Below are 21,606 nucleotides of genomic sequence, written 5' to 3'. Positions count from 1 at the left end.
CACATCATGTTTAAAAGATCTATTTCCCAAGAGATAAGATGTATTCTAAAAAGGATTAACACCTGCCATCAACAAAACCATCCAAAAGAATGCAAAAGAGGCTGCGAAGTTTCTGAGCAGCACTAGCTCTGCGTTAAGAGCACAGCTTTCTAAAGTCACAGCGGTGAAGACAGCACTTGGCAGAATTTGCTTTAGCACAGTGGCTGTCTCAGAGGAGAAAGCAAGCAAGGAAAGTCTTCAAGATCAGGTAGCTTCATGGGACGCTGCTCTCACTAGGAAGCAGTGGTGCACACCTGTGGTAACCATCTCTGCGCAGAGTAACTTGCCCCAGACGCGGTGGCGCAAGACGGCCTCCAGGCCAGGCCACCCATAGGCGCACTTTCACTAGATCTGTTGCGAATACTGCCTGCACATCCCTTGCAAGAGTATTTCTGGTCATGAGATGCATGGCTGAGAGTTACACAGGAGCATGACCCCATGAGTCAATTCTATGCGAAACAAAACAAAGCCCGGTCCTAAATCAAGCCCACTGTGACCACTGGCTGGCCCGAGGGATCATATGTGGTCACCAGAGAGAGGAGTCCAGCAGTCTGAGGTCAGATGATGACTCATTCAAGCTTCATGAAGGAAACTCCCGGCTCACGCCTGACCTGTGTCTTCAGAGACGCAGCCTCCAGAGTGCCCTAATGTTCCAATGGAGTAAGGACAAACTCAACCTCGAAGTTAGGTGGAAACTGGCTATCAGGGCTCAGTGCAGATGGAGACCGGGAGGAGACGTCAGGCTTTGCTGGGATGGCAAGATGGAGCTGCTGTGCGTGTATCCATACACAGCCTCAACTGGCCAAGTGAGCTGCGTAAAGGCTGTAAGTGGGTCGCAGCTCTGCTCAGCGGCAGATCACTCAGCCACAAGAAGTATACCTCTAAGTGAGAACGTCTATGTTGGCTCGTCCTGCCTGGTGCTGAGGCTCCCATCACCACTGCGTCTGGTGGCATTGCCACGCGCACACACATCTGTCCAACCACTACAGCCGCTTGAGCTATCTTCTTGCTTATATTCTTGCTTTCCCTAGTGTGTGCATCACACTGCAGGCAGAAAGATCTTTCTAAAACTGCGCATCTGATCACAGTAGCAAAGATTTTTTTTTTAAAATCTCAGCCAGACACTACAAATGGAATCTTATTTAATTCTTAAGTTTATGAAACTCTTTCATAGCATGTTCTTTGTATAAGTTTCCTAATATCCTGAAGATAGCACCTAGAACCCACGACTTGATTTCTGAGCTTTTCCATGATGCTGTCCTTGTCTGACTGTCCAACATCACATGGCATGTTTTTCCTCCAAGCTCTGGCTGTGGACACTTTCATGTGTGTATATACACTGAGACCTATATGCTTCCTTATGAATACATATGTACATACACACATACATGTGCAGAATTTCACCAGTCTATGGGATGAACAGTGATATGTACATGTCCATCCGCCCAACTACCGGGGCTTAGATAGCGACTCTACCCCTTATTTGTACTCACCCTCGGCAGTTATCTACTCTGTGTTTCTAAGTGTCTTCACTTAGCAAAATGAGAGGGATGGAGTGTATCTCTTTTTTTCCAAGAGGATGACTTTATTTCTAGAACACTTACATGTGATTTCTTGTTTTAAATCCTCTCTGTTTTGCCAGAGGATGGTCCCCAGGATGTAAGCAAATTCTCACAATGTAATGTTTCTTTTTTATGATTTGAATAATAGCTCTTTCATTCTTTCCGCACATACTCTAATAAGTGATTTTACAGAATCTATGCAAAACGTATACACACAAACATCTAAATTTATAAATATGTAATGTATCCCCAGATTTACTCTGATTTTTGTGATTCTTTGTCTATAGCTAACAGTCAAGAAATCATTCAGATGCTGTTGCTCATTCCATCAGGTCTTTGGTTAAAATATCTTTATTTTTATTTCCTATGCTTCCTTTTCCCTTTATTTCCTTTTTGAACACGAACTCATCCCAGGGATGAGTTCCAATCAGGAATTTCATCATTTTTCCCTTATATCATTTGGAGGTCATCCACAGAGATCATTTTCCTGTGTCAACATCATTTGTATAATAATATTATTTTCCAGGAAGAATGGAATGTATGTCTTAAGTTCATAGCAAGGTTTAAACAAGTTAATGTGCACTTTACAGCAGTGGTGGCGGACACACGGCACACACGTGGGGCGTATCACTGTACCACTGAAAGCTCTAAGAGGTCTGGCACCACTGGTTTGGAATGAAGGGCTTGCAGATAGCAAGTTTGATGTAAAGTTAAAGTTCCCTTCCAGATCTTCCTATAAAATTGTTCCTTCTGCCTGGAATAGTCTCCTTGTCCATCTGGCCCTGCTGCCAATGACCCTTCACAGTTTTGCTTAGATGGTGGCCCACCCAAAGGCTTGTATGATAACTGGGTGTCTCATTTGCCCCCAGCCTCCATTACACATGCCCAGAGCACCACACATGGCCTCAGTAGCAGTGACACTTCTACTGAGTGACACTTCTCCCTTCCACAAATTATAAGTTGAGTGTAGAGGATATTCAACACATCCTTGCCCTGCCCTTTGAGCCTCATTGGAAAGGGAAGACTGCCCAGGAATGAGGAAATGCCCCCACTCTCTTCTGGTCTCAGTTGATGTGCTATAGCTGGTGATGCTTGGTGCTCACAGGGCGAGATAAGACCTGCTGAGGATGACAAGGATCCTCGGGGCAATGTAGCAGCAGTAGTGAAAAGCCTCACCTGGAGAGACTAGTTTCCTTACTGCTCCTTGTGTCATCCTTGCAAGAACGGTTTGTGCCCTCTTTTACAAGCCTTGCCTGCCTGCCACTTACCTAGCCCATCTATCCATAACCCCCTCACCATTTTCCTCAATATGAATGTGATCCATAAGTAGTGAGGTTCTGGCTGCCTCGTGGCTTTTGCTCCTTGTGAAGATCTGGCCCTCCTGATCCCTGTTGCTTTGTGATTCTTTTTCTTGCTTTCTTTTCTCCATGCACTATAACACCTGCAGGATATTAGGGACTCAGTGTAGGGGTCCCCAATAGTTTGTGACTGTGGTCTCTGCAAGCCTGTAAGCTCTATGAGGACAGAGACAACTTCAACACTGTGGTTTTACTTAAGACTTATGCCTGCCTGGTACAAGGCAGAGAGGCTCAGTAAGTGTGCTTGAATAAATGAATGAAGCTCAGTGGATGAAACACCTACACTTACTCCTGGAGATCTGGAGTAGCTGTCTCTGAGGAGGTAGCATACATGTCCAGCCTTGGAGAATATCTAGGCAGGAAACCATTCTCCAGAGAGGCTAAGAGAGTCTTTCTAATACACAGAACAATGTTTCAAAGACAGAAGTGTGACACGGATGTAGTGGACAGATGGTGAGGTCATAGTAGAATACATTTTGGATGCTGGAGGGAAATGTAAAGATTAGACACAAGAAATGCTTTACTTTCCAGATGAGAACACTTGGGCTAACTGTTTCAAGGATCTATATTTAATTACTGACAAAACAAATCTCTTACACTGTGCTTTTTTTAATCAATAAAGACTTATTAAAAGACCCCCTCCCCATAAAAAATTAAAAAAAAAAACAAAAAACAAAGCCAGGAAAAAATATCTACCATGTGTTCTGAATTTGAGAAATACTTCGTGATGAGTATTCAGCTGCAATACTTACATGTCATTTGCAAATTTGGGACTTCCCCCCATTTTATTTATTGATGAGCTAATCTTTTAGTGTGATTTCCACTATTAGGCCTAATCAGTCACAGTTTAGCAGAAATTAATGCTCAGTAAAACATAAAACCTCCAGGGAATTTTGAAGCCTCTCACACTATTTCTATACTACACTTAGGAGAAGTATTAGGAAGAAGATTGTTTACTGATACAAAATAAAAGAGAATCCCTAATTCTGTCTTCTAAGAATCCCAGGACAGCCCAGCAGGCCTGCAGAAATGGGAGGCTGATATTCACAACCCAAACGATGAAGGAAAACTATGACATGAACACTTACCTTGCCCCCTACCTGGTAACCTCTCTATCTTTCTTCCCCCTTTTATAAGCTGGCTCACTCATGGATGAGAGATGAACAGTGTAACAGGTTTATAATTATCAGCAAATACTTTTAGAAATTACCGACTCTCCTGTGATAGGCAGCACTGAAACATAAAATGTCTACACAGAGGGCAGCCCTGGCCTGAGTGAGATGATGGGATTCAGGGAAGAGAGGAGCAATTCCCCGCAAGAAGAAGGGAACAGATTGATTGATTAACAGACCAACGAGAACGGGTGGTTAGCTGACAACATGGAGAGGACCTCACAACAAATCCTGTCCGTTACAAAGCCATTGGTGCCACTCAGGGGGAAGACGCATTTTGAGATTCCAGAGAAGGCAGACAGTTGGGCAAAACACTAATGTGTAACAGATGAGGTGGAGGGGCATTGGTGGGATAAGAATTCTGTGGCAAAAGAAGCTAGAAATGGTAAGAGAAGAGCAGTAGGTGCCACCGATGATGGATGACTTAGTTCATTAATCAGTAGGAAGGACAAGCTAATGTGAAACTCACAAAATTTAACTTTACCTTCAACTTTAATGAGCACAGAGAATGCATCTAGAGTTGGCTTAGCTCCTGCCTAACACTCCATTCTCCAGTCAGCAAGATAAAGTGAGCGTCTAGCTCTAGCCCATTGAAGCCTTAGTTCAGAATGCTCCTATCGACCCTTTACTTGGTGCTTAGTCTCTCTCAGGATCTTTCATTTAGTGCCGTTAGATGCCAGCTCTCTAGAAAGGCACATTTTCCCCCTTTTTTCTGGGTCTTTCCCTAAGGTTATATCCAGTGACCTTATATTCTGAGAGAGGAAAAAGGAATTCCTGGGCACAGTCCCAGGTGATGCCAGCTTCTTGCCTGGATGCATGGTAAGGGGAGGGTGACCCATCACCTGGCCTTTTCCTCTCAGGCTGGTGATCTGGGGCGGATCCAGCCCAACCTCAAGAGCGCCAAGCCTTTGTTCCATGCTTTACTGAGTTTGTTCATCCTGGTCCTCCTGTGTGTTCCTCTCTTCCTACCACAGAGCAAGCGTAACTCTCAGCTCACCACGTGTGATATACAGCTACCTAGCACAGCTTAGCTGTTAAAACCTGGGGTCTCCTGATGCCATGATGCGATGGGGCTATGTCTGGCTGCTTGAATGAGTGGTCATTGAAAGGCTGTTTCTGTCTGGAGTCCCAAGCAGACAGCAGAGGCCAGCAGCCTTTAGTGTTCCAGATCAACCTTCTTAGGTTCACTTATCTAAAGCCCCTTTGGTCTTCCGGAGCAGAGCTCGGGGGCAGGAGATCTGCTGAACTCTGCCTCTCTGTGCCTCCTCCCATTCACACAGAAGCAAATGAGATAGGGTCCTGCTCTCCCAGGCTCACAAACCATACACTTTTCTCTGCACATTGTATCTCCAGGAGCAGAACCCTAAGGACTGGCTGACGTGCCAAAGAAGTGATTTAAGTAATTTAGAAAGCTCTTCTTCCAAAGTAGACTTATGCCATGGCTTGAACACATCCCCCAGTTCATGTGTTTAATCTCCAATTTGACCATCTTGGGAAATGAGGCTTTTGGGGAGGGGTTTAGATAGGTCCTGAATGCTCTGCTTTCATGGATGGGTTAATGAATGGTGCTCTCAAAAAGGGCAGGGGGTGCTTGTCCTTTTTGCCCTTCAGCCTGTGAAGGTACAGTGCACTCCCCTCTGCAGGATGCAGAGACATGCTGGAGGCATGCACAGGCCCCTCCCCAGGCACTGGACCTTGATTTTGAACTTTCCAGCCTCAAAGAAAAAATAAAGTTTCTGATCTCTTATGAATTTTCCAGTCTCAGGTGTTCTGTTTCAGCAGCACAGAGGATGACATGCCTCAATCTTGTATACCTTGCTGCATCATCCCTTCTTACAGGTGAGCCAATAAATATTTCTTGAATATTCTTTCCATTCAATTCCTTGTGTACCAGACACTAAGCATCCCTGAGGTATATGATGCCTTGGAATGGCCAGAAGAAAGCCCTTTTGTTATATTTAGAAAGGTAAAAGTAAAATACATATGGGTAATTTCATTGATGCAAGTTCTTTTTTTATGTATTTAGTACAGGGTCTACAGCGTCTCATGACACAGATCAAACTTGTAGTGATCCTCCTGTTCTCAGCCTACCAAGCACTGGGAGTACAGGCATGGCCACCAGACCCAGTCTCAGTAGCCGGCTCAGTGTGCTCTGGGGGCAGAGCTGGCACAGCACGCTGGGGATCAGACCTGGTCATTGCATCTGCCTAAGCAGGCACTTTAGTCCTCTGAGCTATCTGGCCAGCCCTGATACAAGTTCTTTATATAACAATTACCTAAAAAGATGAAAGTCTAAAAGAAAAAAAAAAGTCTAACATGCATTGAGTACATTCTGTGCTGGGCATTTTATGCTACTCCACTTAATTTTTCTAACAACTCTGGAAGATAATCACCAACCTATTCATCCTAAGTGGAATCTTCTATGTACCAAAGGCGTGAAGATATGTGTCTGCAGTCGCAGGCCCGGCAACCTGTACGTTCAGGGTTGAGCTCTTGAATACTCAGATATAACGGAAAAATCCATTCTGTTTCTATTAAATGCTGTAGATGATATAATATGCTGCATTGTACTGAATCTAAAATAGCAGATTGCTCCCACAGCATATGGATCACTACAAAAGAAATGCACTGCCGATTACATGGGGCCACACCATTTATTCATAAGATGAATCATAATTTTAGAGGCGTGAAAGGCCATGCATGTTGGAATCAATGAAACCTAGTAAGTACTGTTTCAAGGAAGATAGAGTAGTTCTGTACATTCTGCACCAGAATAAAAAGCAGCAAGGGGAAGGAGGGATCAGGAAAAGGTTCCCATAATCATTCAGCTATTATGAAGTGTGAGCAAAGAAAGAGACTTATGAAAGGGAAGGAAAAGCCATGCTTCTAAGATACACTGTGGCAGGTGAGCCCATGGGAGCAGCAGCAGGCTGGCCCTCAGGTGTAAAGAGTGGAAGAACGGACTGTGAGGCAAGAGTGGGAAAGTCTTCAAAACCAGGCAACAGCCGCAGTTGGGGAACCAGGCAAGAGGAGAGAGGCATGAGTTCTCCTTCGGATGTGTGAACATTCTCAACCCAGAACTGCACTCTTGGGACTATGGAAGGGGCAGAGCTGGAGATGCTGGTGCAGGGTGACTGCATCCAGACCAGGGCATAGGGAGCTGATTCTGACTGCAGGCCGAGGAGGGAGCAATCCAGGAGTGCAGCCCTGGATTTGTGCTACCAAAGACAGCATAGGGAGCTGGGGCCTGGTTAAGGCACAGGAGCGACTTCGCACGGGATGAGCATCTATCCTGTAGGTGTTCTGGGTGTCATCACCATGTCATTCTGAAGTAGAAAGCAGATGTGGGCAAGATCTTCCACTGGCAGGAGCTGGTTTCACTGGGAAACTTTGCTACACACCTGGGAAGCCAGTCAGGCCTGGCAGAGAAGAAGATGGGCTGCAGCTGGAATGAGGGAGGTGTCTCCTTGGGAGACCTAGTTGTCACACTTATTTGCAAAGGCATATAGGGAAATAATTTCTGAAAACTTAGTTTCAGCAAACATGCAAAAGGTAGCAAATGGCATCCACTAAGACAAGGGCAGTTAATTTAAGATTTAGAAGTAAGAGCAGGGCCAGTAAGATAGGTCAGTAGACCAAGTGCCTGCTTTGGCAAATGCAGAAACCAGGGTTAGATCCCCAGTCCTGAATGCCACACTGGCCCCACCCGTGGGCGAGTTGAGCCAGCCACCGAGTCTGGGTGTGGTGGTGCATGCCTGTCATCCCAGTGCTGAGGAGGCTGAAAACAGGAGGATTCCCGGGGTTTTGGGTTGGTTGTTGGGCCCTTTTTTCCCAATTCCTTAAATTGAAAAAAAAAAAAAAAAAAAAAGGTAAGAGCAGTTTTGGCTTCCACTATGCATGTCTCTTGATTTCAAAGCTCACCAAGTGTAAACACAGCAAGCAATGGACTTGGTGCTTGTGGCTCTAGTTTCCTGGCCTCAGGTACGAGGGCCACTGAACTGTGATTCCACAGTACTCTGACAATTCCATTAAAATTGTCAACATGTGCTCTGTATTAACACAACGTCTAAAAATGATCACACGAAAGAAAAAAATTACTATTTTAATGGGTAGAAAATTATTCACAGTAATTTTTCTGTGTACAAGTGAATTTCCTCTCCAAGCTCCTTCTCTGAGGTCTCCACTGCTCTCAGCCAGGTGCCTTTCGCTAGGCAGTCAGGCTATGTCCCTCAGAATGACGCTACCTAGACCCCCTGGCCTCCTATACACACAGTTTGGTCTGGGAGGTCCATCCACATTCAGTTGTGGAGCCCCAGAATTGAAGCCAGTCCAAACTGGGGTAGTTTACTAGTGTAAATTACACACTGACTTTGAAACATAGGATGAATGCAAGAAGCGAAATACTTCATTAATATCACTTATGGACATACTAGCTAAGACAAAATATTAAGTTTTAAGTTTCCTCTTACTTTTTAAAATGTACTTACTGGGAAATTCTAAATTGTATATATATGTATTGTATTTTTTTTTTTTCCAGAACTGGGGGTTGAACTCAGGCCCTTGTGCTTGCCAGGCAAGTGCTTATTCTTCTGAGCTATCCTCCCCAGCCCTATAGGAATTTTTTTTTTTTTGGATCATATTTTTGACTTGTCTTATATTTCTTTCTTTCTTTCTTTCTTTCTTTCTTTCTTTCTTTCTTTCTTTCTTTCTTTCTTTCTTTCTTTCTTTCTTTTTTGCGGGACCAGGGATTGAACTCAGGACCCTGTGCTTGCCAGGCAAGCGCTTATTCTACTGAGCTATCTCCCCGGCCCCTTGTATTTCTTTAGACTAATTCTGATCTAGTTTCTCTGTTTCTATAACTTATTCACTTAATCAATAAATTTAGTATAGCCACTATGCATGAGAGCCACTGAGTTGCAAATCGCCACCACGTAGTGTACTAAAAGCAGAGGCCACACAAAGTGCTAGTTAGATGAAGACATAATAATACAACTGATGGCTTCTAGAAGGTCACAGTTAATGGCTCCAGGCATTTAAAAAGTAATCAAGGCAGGGCCCGCCAGTAGCTCTGCAGACTAAAGTGCCTGCTTAGGCAGAGCACAATGGCCAGGGTTCGATCCCCAGCATGCCATGCCGGCCCGGCCCGCAACGGCGATTGAGACTGTGCGTGGTGGCGTGCACCTGTAATCCCAGCACTTGGGAGGCTTAAAACAAGAGAATCACTACGAGTCCGATCTACATAGTGAGACCCTGTAGACCTTGTCCTAAATACAGAAAAAATAAAAAATAAAAAAAAGTAAGCAAAGTAAATTAATATGCTACTGGAACTTAGGAGGGAAGCACTATGTAATTTCAAAGAAGAATCATCATTGCTTCCTAAAGAGTGAATATTTTTTCCATTCATTTTCCTTCTAGAGGGTAGAATTTTTATTATTAATTTTATTGAGAAACAAATAGCAATGAGACAGTTTCAAAACAGGCTAGTAGGACAGTTACAATAATTAATACATTGTATATAGTTGTCTTCGTAGTAGTTATTCACAGTACAAGATGCAGACATGATAGCCTGTCCAAGCACTATTAGTACAAATCTTTCTTCCCATTGAATTAAGAGAAAGTAGCTGTATATCTATCCTAAATATTTTGTATATACAGATACAAAATGGTCCTTCTTTTATATCCCTGTGTTTTGTTTAGTTTTGTCAGAGATGGGTATTCCATTGCCATTTAAATATTGTAGGTGTGTGAATTCAGCAAAATAATCCAATATACTCCTAGTGGGTGGCATTTGAGGGTACTCTGTCATAGGGGATCTTGAGGGTTAAGAGTCGGGGTAAAACAACAATGTATTGGGGGAAGGGTGAGTATATTTTCAAAGGCTAGAAAACATCAGCTGGAAAGGATGACCCACAAGATCTCAAAGGTAGGCAGGGGTGGACAATAGAAGCTTGCATGCCATTCTGGGAGGTGTCAGATGTTGATAAAAATGTAGACTATAGATGAACGAGTCAGATTTTTATTTCATAAAGGCCATTTGAGTATCGCTGTGGAGTGACACTGTGAGTGGACAAATAGGGAGGAGGAGGAGCAGAAAAAGGCAAATGGTACAGATAGTCAAGATGACAATGATAGAAGCTTGAGCAAATAGCTGAGGTTGGAGGAGTATTTGAAGAGGAAGAACTGGCACTCTTTGGGATTTTCTGGGTGTTAGAGGTGAATAAAATGAAAGTTTATGAACTTTAGTGTGTCAGAGGATGAAAGACTGACATTACAGTAGGCATCCAAAAATGAAGCTGGCTATCTAAAGGTACTCTTCAGGATCAACCAATGTTGTGGTTTGTATATCTACGTGTCCCCCCCCCCAAAGTCTCATGTAGTCACTGGAGCAGGGTTAGAGTTTGTGATTAATTCATAATTCAAGGCTTGGATTATGGGTCTGAGTACTGCTGGGATTATGGGTGTGTGTGCTACACCCAACCAGGGGCAGAGCCTAAAGGCAATACAAGCAGAGAGGCTTGCCTCTGCTGTCTGCCACTACTGCAGCTGCTGCTTTTCCCTTTGCTCCTTGCTGTTTTCCACCACCATGAAAGGTTGCCCTCTACCATGTGCTGCTCTGCCTTGGAGCCAGCTGAGTATGGACTGAAACCTCCACTAACCATGCGCTAACTAAACCTTTCCTTCCATAACTCTGGGTGTCTGGTATTTGTCCCAGCAACAAGAGAAAAGTAACTAAGATCCTAGGTTAACTGGCTGGCCTCCAAAGGACACTGTTTTTACACTGGAGGTACTCTAAGCACTCAGGTCTGTGAAATCCTCCCTTCAGAGGACCTCACCTTAACTGGATTTATTCCTGGCCAGCTCATCTTCCTTGTTCTTGCTCTGTATCCTTTTCACTGCAGCCGAGGCACTGAGGGAACACTGGTAAACTAACACACATGGTTTCAATGCCATATGCTTTTCAGAAACCATGTGTGCTCTTTGCCTTGAGAGATCTTCGTGTTCTTTCTATCTCTGAGCTGTGACTCTCTCTGTGGATTGCATGCTTTTTAACTGAGTTCATAACATCAGTCTGGTACATTTTCATTAACTCTCCTAGTTTAAATGAAAACACATGAAGGCAGCTGTACAAAATATCTGCCAAACAGGCAAACTGGTAAAGGTATAACTCTATAGTATATTAATGTAGTTCAGCAAAGAGTTTCCTAAAGTCCTTACTATGCATCAGGAACTTGTCTGACCACTGGGGTAAGCTGACTGAGACAACTGCAGTCCTTAGTACAGTGGGGAAATGATCCCTATATATGACATCTTCCTCTCTCTGTTGCTTACGCTAAACCTGCCATGGTTACTTCTCATTTCTGCCTTCCCTCCCACTTCTACACTACACCTGAGCAAACCTCTTAAACCTAAGTCACATCATGCCATGCTCTCAGCCTAATAAAATTTTGTATCCCTAGTGAGGTCTCCTATGCCCTCACTCTGACTAACATCTCTAATTATCTCCTTTATTTCACTCACATTTGGCTACTTTACTGTTTTCTAGAATATTCTAAGCTCACTTCCACATCAGACCCTTTTCCTGATTTCTTATGTCTGTGCTTCCTGTCCACTCAACAGTAGCAGGATTTATTCTGACACTGTCTTCAGGATGCTGCTCAAAGGACATGAAGTTATTCACCTGGCATTCTCCCTTCCATCTTATCTTGTTTTAATCTTCTTTCTGTTTTTGGTTCTAGGAATCAAATGCTGGATATTGCACTTGCCAGGCAGGTGCTTTTGCTTCTGAGCTATGTCCTTTGCTTTACTTTTCATACCAGCATTTGTTCAATACAGTACATATACCACCACTAGAATGCACCTGCTTATAATTTCCCTTCCTTAACAATCCTGGAAACTCCTCACCACAGCGTTTGTGTGCTGCATCTGTCTTGCAGCATAAGCATGTTGATGGGCACGTGGTCGGTACTCAAAACACTCTTTTTGATTGCATTAATGAATGACTAGTTATGCATAGGACTTCAGAAGAACAAAGAGAGCATATGACAATTCCTGGAAAGAACAAGGAAAATCACAAGAGCTTTTAAGGAGGTAATATTTAGGCTGAATCTTTATTTATTTATTTTTATGAGCAGAATATATTTATTGGGGGAAAGAAAGCTCCTGTCCAAGAGAGGGACAGGAGGAAGGCCCGAACGGGTTGTCCCTCTATTTATTTATTTTTTACATAGCCATCTATTCATCCAATAAATTTTTGTAGACTCCTATGTCCTTGGCACTAATCTAGCCTTTGTTCTTGTGGGATTTGCAATCTAATGGGAGAAAATACAAGAAGCAAGAAAATGCATAATCGAACAAGAAAAATACCTTGTACGCATGCTCTGCAGGGATCTAAACTAGTACATCTATGAGAGCAACTAAGTGGTAGCTTTACACTGAGTCACAAGGAAGCATCTCTATAAGTGACATTTCACTGGGGACCCAAGGGACAAAAAGAAAATAGCCGCATGAAGATAAGGGGTGAATATAGGCAGGTGTTGTGGTGTGTGTCTATAAGCTTGAGTACTTGAGAGGCTGACGCAGGCCTATAGCAAGCCTAAACAACTCAGCAAGATCTGTTTCAAAATATGCATGAATTGATGGATGAATGGATGGATGAATGAAAAGATGAATGAATGAATGGGCTGATGATGGAGCTCAGGGTTTTCTGGGCTCCATCCTTGATACCGTACACACATAGAAAGTATACATGTGGCAGCGAGAACTCCTGGCATAGAGCACAAGCAGGACAAAATTCCTAAGTGGAAAAGCCAAGACTATTCGCACAGCCAAGAGCAACAGTGTAGCTTCAGGGCAGTAGATAAGGAGGAGAGCAGCACAATGTGAGATCACAGGAAGAGTCTACAGAAGAGACCGGCTCCAGAAGGCAAAGTAAGGGAAAAGCCAGATGGGAGGACACTGCAGATGGCGGGCAGAGCATCCCCAAGGCAAGCAGGCATGAAATACATTGGTGTGTCGAGTACCTCAGAAATTTATTTCTCTTAGGTTCACAGCACAACCAAAGATGGAATCTGGAATACTGTGGGGTGAGTTAGCTTCCCAGGAACCTTCTGGCACCACATTTTGTTGCACTTGAGGAAAACATATCCTTAGGGAGAAGATCTATAATTAACCTACAATAGAAACTACTCTGAAATATGTGTCCTTAAAGGACTCAGACTTGTATTTGCGCTTCTGTTAAACTTACAGCTGAAAGCAAATACTACTCTGCATATTTTGCTCTGAATACCATCTCAGCCATGTAAACTGTTACCAGCTCTGGCTGAGACACAGCACTGAAAGATGAGCAGGGTAAGTCATTTGGGACTCAGTTCCATTTCTTCTGTGCCCCATGCCACTGTCACAGCTGTTTAGCACCTCACTGATTGCATCAGTTCACCTGCCTGAAACAATTCTTACCGTTCACTTACTTTTATCAGCTTTGCCTTCTACAGTTTTGTTCTAGTTGTCTGTCTTTACCTGTGCCCATTTCTAATTTTAAAATAGATATTTTTCCTTTCTATCCCCTCTACTAACGCCAGTCAATCCTGGCAACTCTGCAGCTCAACAAATTCCTCCTTTTTCAGATAACAAACTCAAGTATGGGGATTAGCATGGTTGAATATATTCTTCCCCTTTGGTAACTGTGTCTGCAAGAAATGGCCAAGTCTTTGAGAATTTTGACAGATTGGAAGCTTTTAACAACTGGAGTCCTGTTATCAGTAGAACCAGATCCCTCAGAGAAAGTAGGGCTGAATTCATGACAAGAAATTTATTTCAGGTTTATAATTGATCAAATAAATCATGGCTTGTGAGCAACTATTCAATATGTGTCTTTCAATGGCCTGCTACTGACTAACACTGTGTTGAAATTGAAGCCATTTAGAGACTACTGCTTTAAGCATCACATTAATACACATGATGAGGCAGAGCAAGATAAAATATTTATCCTTGGAGAGAGCAATGAAAGTGAAATTTCCTTCCACTAACAATGGTGCATATTCCAGTCTTGCACCACAAACCTCTGCTGCATATTCATCAAATGACAAGGTGAATGTGTCACTGAAAGGTTTCCAAGAGCCAACAATTTCACTGTATATAAGGCTGAACAATTCTGAGCATAGATTATCTGTTACAGAGCCATTTAGGATACCGCCAATATTTTCACGTACTTTCCTCCCAGGTGTTAAAATCAACCATGTATAAAAATGCCAGGATTCATGAACTTTCACAATGATGTGTGCAGTTACTGTCTTTGAACGGTTCATATGCACTCACACGTATGTACACATGATTTCTCCTTGGTAAATGGTTAAGTCCTGAAATGCTCAGGAAAACGGATATTCTACAATGTGAATAAAAACTGAAAGGGCACAAAGAAGGTCAGGACTAACCAGGCTGCTGAAAATAAACACATTCAAAAGGTGGCCCTGATTTTAGATGCAATACATTCCTAAAGATCATACCTTAAATTCTCTCTTAAAATAGAAACTGTCAGAAAACTAAATAAGTATTATTTGAAGGATGAGGAAATGTTATGCAGGTCCAAGAAGCATAGCATAAAAATATGACTAAATATTTTATTTCAGTTTTCCAGTGTTTCTTCTTATTCATGCTTAAAAAAATGAAATATTTTTTAGGGCTTAAAACTTGTTTTCTGTAGCACTCAAATTGTGACAAGGAACACATCCTACTTATTCAGCTCATATGGTTAAAAATGAGATTAGTATTAGAGTTACCTGAAATTCCAATCCATAGTTTTCTCTGCAGAATTCTCTCAGTTTAGGATACACATTTTCTCTTAGTGCCTGTCTTTCTGCTCCTGTATCTAAAACAGAAAAAAGCAAACATATAGATAGTATTACCCAGCTATATATTTTGGAAAAAAGCTGAATGCTTAAATATTAATCAAGTGGGGGTTTGGCTGCTGGGATAATTCCAAAGAAATCCACATACCTAGTATACACAAGAAATCCACAGGTTGGGCAAGACACCACTGGTCAGTTTTGTGTGTGCCAATGGGGCTGTGGACTCAGCATGGATCTTGCTTACATACTGTTCCACACAGAGTACCCATCAAACTCTTAAACAGTCATGATCAGACCATCATTGGGGAAGGTATCAAGACACAGTACAAGGCTGCTGGGTGTTTTGGCTCAGTATAAAATTTTCAACATGCACATGTTGGTTTGGTTACTGACTTACAAAAAACACCCAGACTATATATCATTATTTTCTAGTGTATTTGGAAATAGTACAATTTTTATAAAACTCAACATAGCATCTGTGCAATCAGAACATAGTCTGGAAAGACAATATGTAAGCAAACATCAAAAAACTGCAGCTTTCACCCTCTGTAGATTCAGTGGACCAAAGGTTTAGTACAGCAACATCTGCAACTTTGAGCTTAGGCATTTCATACTAAATCAGAGACAGGAACTGTTTGACACATGCCACACCAGGCAAAAGTTCCAACATTAAATATTTCTATACTATCATTAAACAACCCGAGAATACACAGAAACTCTGAAAGCAAAACAATCACAGAATTAACACCATGTTCTTAATCTTGGACGTTTTCACAGAAAGGGATTCCAAGTCTTCCTGTGCTGAATGACAAGACCGTTGCATCAGTAGTGACACCTAAGATTTTTGGACCCAACAAGATTTTTGTTCCTTGCCCAACAACTTCAGAAAAATACGAGAAATATATCTTTCAAAAATCAGATTAATGTATCTTATGAAAATTATCTTTTGCTAAGTGCGATTAAATCCCAGCCACAGCATATCACATTTATACAGAAGTAACAGTTTAAAAGCATTTCCCTGCTATGCTCCGGCACATCTGCCTATGAAGACTTGGCCATCTGCTGCGTTGACCTACTCTACTTTCCTACTGTTCTCAAGCTATTCTGAGAAGCAAATAACCACCCAGGAGAGTCTGAAATATAGCTGGCAGCCTGGCAAAGGGGCAGGAGTTAGTGCTTACAGGGAAATGGAAGAGTTAGAGGAGTGCAAGGTCTTCAGATTACCCTGTGACCTCAATATTAGGTCTTTCCCAGTGTTAGAGCTAATGTGGTCTGAGTCCACAGGGAAAGGAGTATGCTGAGCAGGGCCCTGGAGAGTCATGGCACTTCCGGAGCCAGCGCGCTAAGATTTACACAATTTATGAAATCTTGCAATCGGATGTCCATCCTCCTTTGCCCCATTTTAAAAGCTGAAAACACTAACTACCCAATCATCAATCAATCTCTCTAAAAGACCTCAGCAGATTTTTAAAACCCTAATATCAAGAACTCATTTAAAAATGAATACTACTGTTTACGGAAAGTGGGAGTATATTAAATAGGGATTAGTGTTATAAAATTCTAAAGAAAGCTAGTAGCTGATACATGCAGTAATTATGGAGTGCCATAAGGATCAAGAATTTGATTCTTTTAAAAATTGTTATTGTAATTCTTGAGCACTGGCTGCTAAGGTCTGAGGTACAATCATAAGGAAGAAAAGACAGAAATACAGTAACCAATTAATGGCATTTACACAGGGTTTTCTATAGTCTGTACTGTTTTAAGCACATTTATGTGTGTTTTCTTAAGTTATATCTGATGACAAGCCTACAATAGAATTATTGTAGGCTTGTCATCAGATATTAAAATTATTATTCTTTCTTCTAATTAAAGGAAATTGAGGAGCAGAGGGGTAAAATCTTGCCCTAGGCTACATAGACAAAGTTGGAGAAAGCAGATTTGAAACCCCAAAGCCATGAGTCACAGAACTAGGACGCTGTTGAAAGAGTCAGCTCTGGAGAACAATCAGTGCAAGAAGCGACAGCTACACGGTGTGGGGGTCCTGAGTGTGAACTTAAAGGAAAAATCTGACTAGGGATGGGACAGAACTCAATTCAGAGCACCTGCTTAGCAGGTGAAGGAAGCTCTAGGTTAAATTCCTAGCATTAAAAAACAGAAAAACAAAACAAAGACCTGAGGATTCTTTTCTTTTTATAATAGTCCTTTCAAAACCCAGTAAATTTTCTTCCTGTCTGTGCACAAAGCCTAAATTAATCTACCTTCTCACCTGTGTTACTGGACACAAACTCCTGTCTCATCTGGGCCCGACCTCTGCTTTCCTACTTGAGTCTCTGAGTCCATTCAGCAAAATTTATCCAGACAGATCTTATCAAAATATAAGCCGCAGCACATCAGCACCTTCTTCCAAACAGCTTTTCATGGGATATGGAGTGACATCCATACTCCTCTTATGGAATGTTGGCCCGCTCTCCAAGCTCATTTTCTACCCCAGGCCCTAGTCAGGTCAGCCCACAGCACTGGGCTCGAGGTGCTTCCTGGACTGCACTCTGCCCATGGGCCTTTGCTCTCCCGTTGTCTTCTCCTTGAATGTTCAGTCCTGGTCAGCTCAGAGCGTCTCTCCTCACATGGGAGGCAGCTGCACCCCAAGGCTACCTCTCAGTTCCCTTTACAGGAGCCACCCCCGCTCTGCCTACTTCCTTCTTCTAACACTCGTGCACTACTTAGCACCATGAAAATGTGAGCTGAAGGGAGTCGGAGTCTTCTTCGGCCTTGTTCACTGCTGTCTTCCCAATCATTAGAGTCAGCCTCAGTTAATGAGGGGATGAACAGTTCATGCATATACCTCGGACAAAAGTGAGCTGCTGGGCAACACTATGTCACAGTCACCTTCAGAATCAGAAAGGCTTCCTATGTTACAATTAGTCATCGGACAGTTTTAAAAGCAAGGCTACAGACTTCTGGAAAATAAATGGCGGGGTTGAGAAATGTGGTGTCATGAGGTAATGAATGAATTGAAATATTGATTTCTTTCCTGGTCTCAGTGTTTCTGGCAGAATATGAATTCACTTTCACAAAGTTATTTTGAACCTTTCTAAATATGTGAAAGAAGCACACGAACATATCTGGTAGCATTCTGTGCTCTTATACAAATGACTCAGATTTTCCTATATTTGTATTAATATATGATGATGAGCTCTGGAAATGGAAAAGTAATTAGGACAGAATGGATTAATTATGTTGGGTGACAGGGAAGCGGGCTTCATTAAATAAGAAAACCCTGATTCATACCAACAGCAAATCCGGATGTTGGCAGTTAAAGCATTTGAATGTCACGGATGGGAAAGATCAGCTCAGAGAATCTCACACCTAAGGAGGATCCTCTTCAAGTGCAGAGCAGAGACAGGGTGCATCATCGTTTAGTTTTTATACACACCGTAACAACTTCCATTTGGGTCAGCCCCGTGCCTCAGTGCTTTGAAAAGGTGCATTAACACTCTGGCTGCACTCAGGCTTTTCAAGAGTGGCTGTCTAAATGATTCCTGAGTGACTCTGCAGTTAATGAAGGTCTCTGTGCATCTTCTGAATTGCTGCCGGGAAGTATATTAGTGGAGAGCATTATTAATAAGAAACAGTCCCCTCAAAAATCTTGATTTTCCTCCATGAAAGGTTTAGATTAATTCCAAGTATTTATTAAAAACAGAAGAATGCTGAAATAACCATGTTGGCTAGGATCGTCATATGGCTATTGTCTCACCCAAACTTAAAAGTCATAGATGCTAAGATTAAATCAATTTTCCAACCCTATTAGCAGTGCAGAAACTCCATTTAGGATATGTCATACATATTCTGCTAAAACTGCCCTTCTAGCCCAGTCTCCCAGGTTTTTGTACATTTGCTCTTGGCTGGGTTTTCTCTCCTCAATCTCATCAGCCAATGATTCCCTGGAGACACCTATCTGGGTCTGTTGGTTATTTAGGTTAATTTCTTGGTGGTCAGTTTCCCAAATAGATTCCTTTCCATGGTCATCTGATAAACTCTAGGTATCCAGTCATCAACACTCCTTTCCTCAGTGTATACAAACCTTGCCAATTTTCTGTCATAAATATCTTTTGAATTTTACCAGCCTGTTGGACATTCACACTCTCAATTTGAAGAAGTCTAAGTCTCCTATTTTACCTGTTACCCATTCTTCAGGATCACAGGCTGAGGACTACAGAGCTGCCAGAGGTAAATTCTAAGACAAACTAAGATCAAAAGCTAATTTGATCATTAAAGACCTTGCCTAGCCTCTGGTGTTCCAGGTGATAAGGGCCAGAATGATCCCGTTGTTAATACATTCACCTAGGTTCCACCTTCCACTGTTGCCTGCCATGTGTCTCCTAAAGTTGGAGTCTTGAAAGATGACACTTGTGCCTGAGCTTTGCCTTCATTGCTTTCCGTATTCAGAGCCTCCTACCACTGTATCTTCTTGAACTCACTGACTCCTACCTTCTCTGCTGTAATCATAGGCAGTATGCTTTGTGAGTCCTTGCTGGGGACAGGCAAGGCACTCTAGGTCACCACACAACCTCACGTCCACCCTGTGTAACACTGTAACTGTTGTTAAGGCTCATATCTAGACTCTCTTCAAAGCCTCCGGTGCTCAGAGCTGGGCCTTATGGAAGATGACTGGATTATGGGGCTCTATAGTCCTCTGTGGATTAGTTCACTGATGAGTTTATAGATAAATGTGATGTTAGGTAAGGTCTGGTTGAGGCAAACGGGTAACTGGGGGTGGCATCTGGCCAGGTGTCATGCTTCGTGGCTATCCTGAACTGAGCAGCTTTCCTCCACCAGCCTTCCACCCAGCCACTTCTGCCTGGGGCAGCTGATCATGCAAGGACTGAAAACTCTATAACAGAGCATCCTGCATAAACCTGTCCTCTGTCTGGTTGTAGGTCCCTAGTATTTTGTCTCAGGGACAAGGAAAGTGATCAAGACAACACAAATTCTTATAATAGTTATTTTGCATTTGTCTCTCTCCTTACACCCTGAATTCATGGAAGGTAGAATTTCTCATATGCCTTTACATCACAGAAATGCACAATCTCGAACATATTAATACTTAGTAAATGAATGCACAAGTAGATGCTATTATAGTTGAAACATTAAACCAAATTAAACAATGTTGTCTCCAAAAATTTAACATAACTTAAAATCTAATGTCATTTTCAAGGAATAGCTGACGATGTCACATTAATATTCATATGTGGATCTAGTTACAAAATATCTGGTGGAGTATTGTGAGGGCTTAGGGGGTCATGGTCTGTTACAGTTTAGATCTAAGAGGTCCCCTAAAGCTCTCATGTGTGTGGAAAGTAATGAGATCAGGAATCCATCAGCAAATGTGCTCTGAGGAGGAAGGGTCTGCTTGGCAGGGCAGGGCAGTAGGGAGGTGGTCAGGAAGGGCACATCTCCCTCGCTGGCTCCCTTGCTCATTCTCTACTGCTCTGGAGCCAAAAAGAGGTTTGCAGCAGCTTTTCTTTGCCTGAGCCTTCCCCCAGCCCTCAAAGCCTTCAGACTATGGACCGAAATGTGAGCTATAAGAAATCTCTCCTCTTGTTAGCTGTAGATGTCGGTATTTTGTTGGAGAGTTGAGAAAACGACTCAGACATCTTTGCAATAAGCAATAATCAAACTCAACAATATTGTCAAAATAACCACTTTAATGTGCTGTAGATCAACCAAAGAATAAAGGTATAAAACAAACTGGGAAGGGATGATTCTTCACAAATGTCTGAATTCTGTACAAGAGCCGTGGAAGTCTACAGGATTCTTGTCTGGGGATTTTCCCATCCTCCTTTCAGCCAAAATCCCTATCTTCACTATTCCCTGCCCTGAGCTCAGAGAAAATCAATATGTGAATCACATTTTCTTTTTATTTTGCTTCTTTACTTTTCTTTTCTTTCTTTTTTTTTGAAGAGAAACTGTGAGGGGAGAGAAGAGAAACAAAGGAAGGGGAAAGGAAAAATATAAATAAAAATACACAAGATGTTTGCGATTGTAATACAGCTAGTTTCTCTTAGTTCACTGAAAAGAGAGGCCTGGGTTGATATTGTTTGGACAATATTTCACACCTGTATCTTGTACTCTGAGCAGCTATTGTGTAGACAACAATATACAATGTAATATTTATTGTTTCTGTCTTAAAAAAAGCCCTCATTGTTAAATAAGGCTTATGGGATGAGGACTTAAGCTTAGAAGAACTCCTTTGGCAGCAGGAGTGATAGACAGAGATAGACAAGTGGGTACACCCAGTGGTTCAGCCCATCTGTGGGATCATCCAAAGTTACCCAGAGAACATCAAGGAAAGAAAAAAGCCCAGAACATTAGCAGTGAATGCCTGGATGATGGGAAGGTCGCACACTATCACGCGAGAGACAAGAAGCTGACAGTGAGCACAGTGACATGGGCATCTGGAACCTTGAGACAGCCTGGTAGAAAGTAAAGTTAGGGGGCTGGAGAGATGGCTCAGTGGTCTAAAGCACCTACTTAGAACAAGCTAGCAAAAGCATCAGGGACCGCGGTTCAATCCCCCAGCACCACATGCCAGCCAGCCCGCCCCCTGGTGGGCTGAACTGGCCTCTCTCTC

The 21,606-nt window shown here is 42.5% G+C and overlaps 1 protein-coding gene across 1 annotated transcript in view; it reads right to left on the bottom strand.

Moving 5' to 3' along the window:
• Positions 1–21,606, bottom strand: part of Nwd2 (NACHT and WD repeat domain containing 2) — a 234,604-nt gene that overhangs the window by 150,898 nt on the left and 62,100 nt on the right. The window contains exon 2 of the mRNA XM_004642633.2: positions 14,907–14,995. Coding sequence (XP_004642690.1) covers positions 14,907–14,995 — 89 coding nt within the window. The remainder of the gene's footprint in view (positions 1–14,906; positions 14,996–21,606) is intronic.

Source organism: Octodon degus, unplaced genomic scaffold (assembly GCF_000260255.1).
Source record: "Octodon degus isolate 3935 unplaced genomic scaffold, OctDeg1.0 scaffold00158, whole genome shotgun sequence".
NCBI lineage: Eukaryota > Metazoa > Chordata > Mammalia > Rodentia > Octodontidae > Octodon > Octodon degus.
This window is presented reverse-complemented; position numbering and strand designations above follow the sequence as displayed.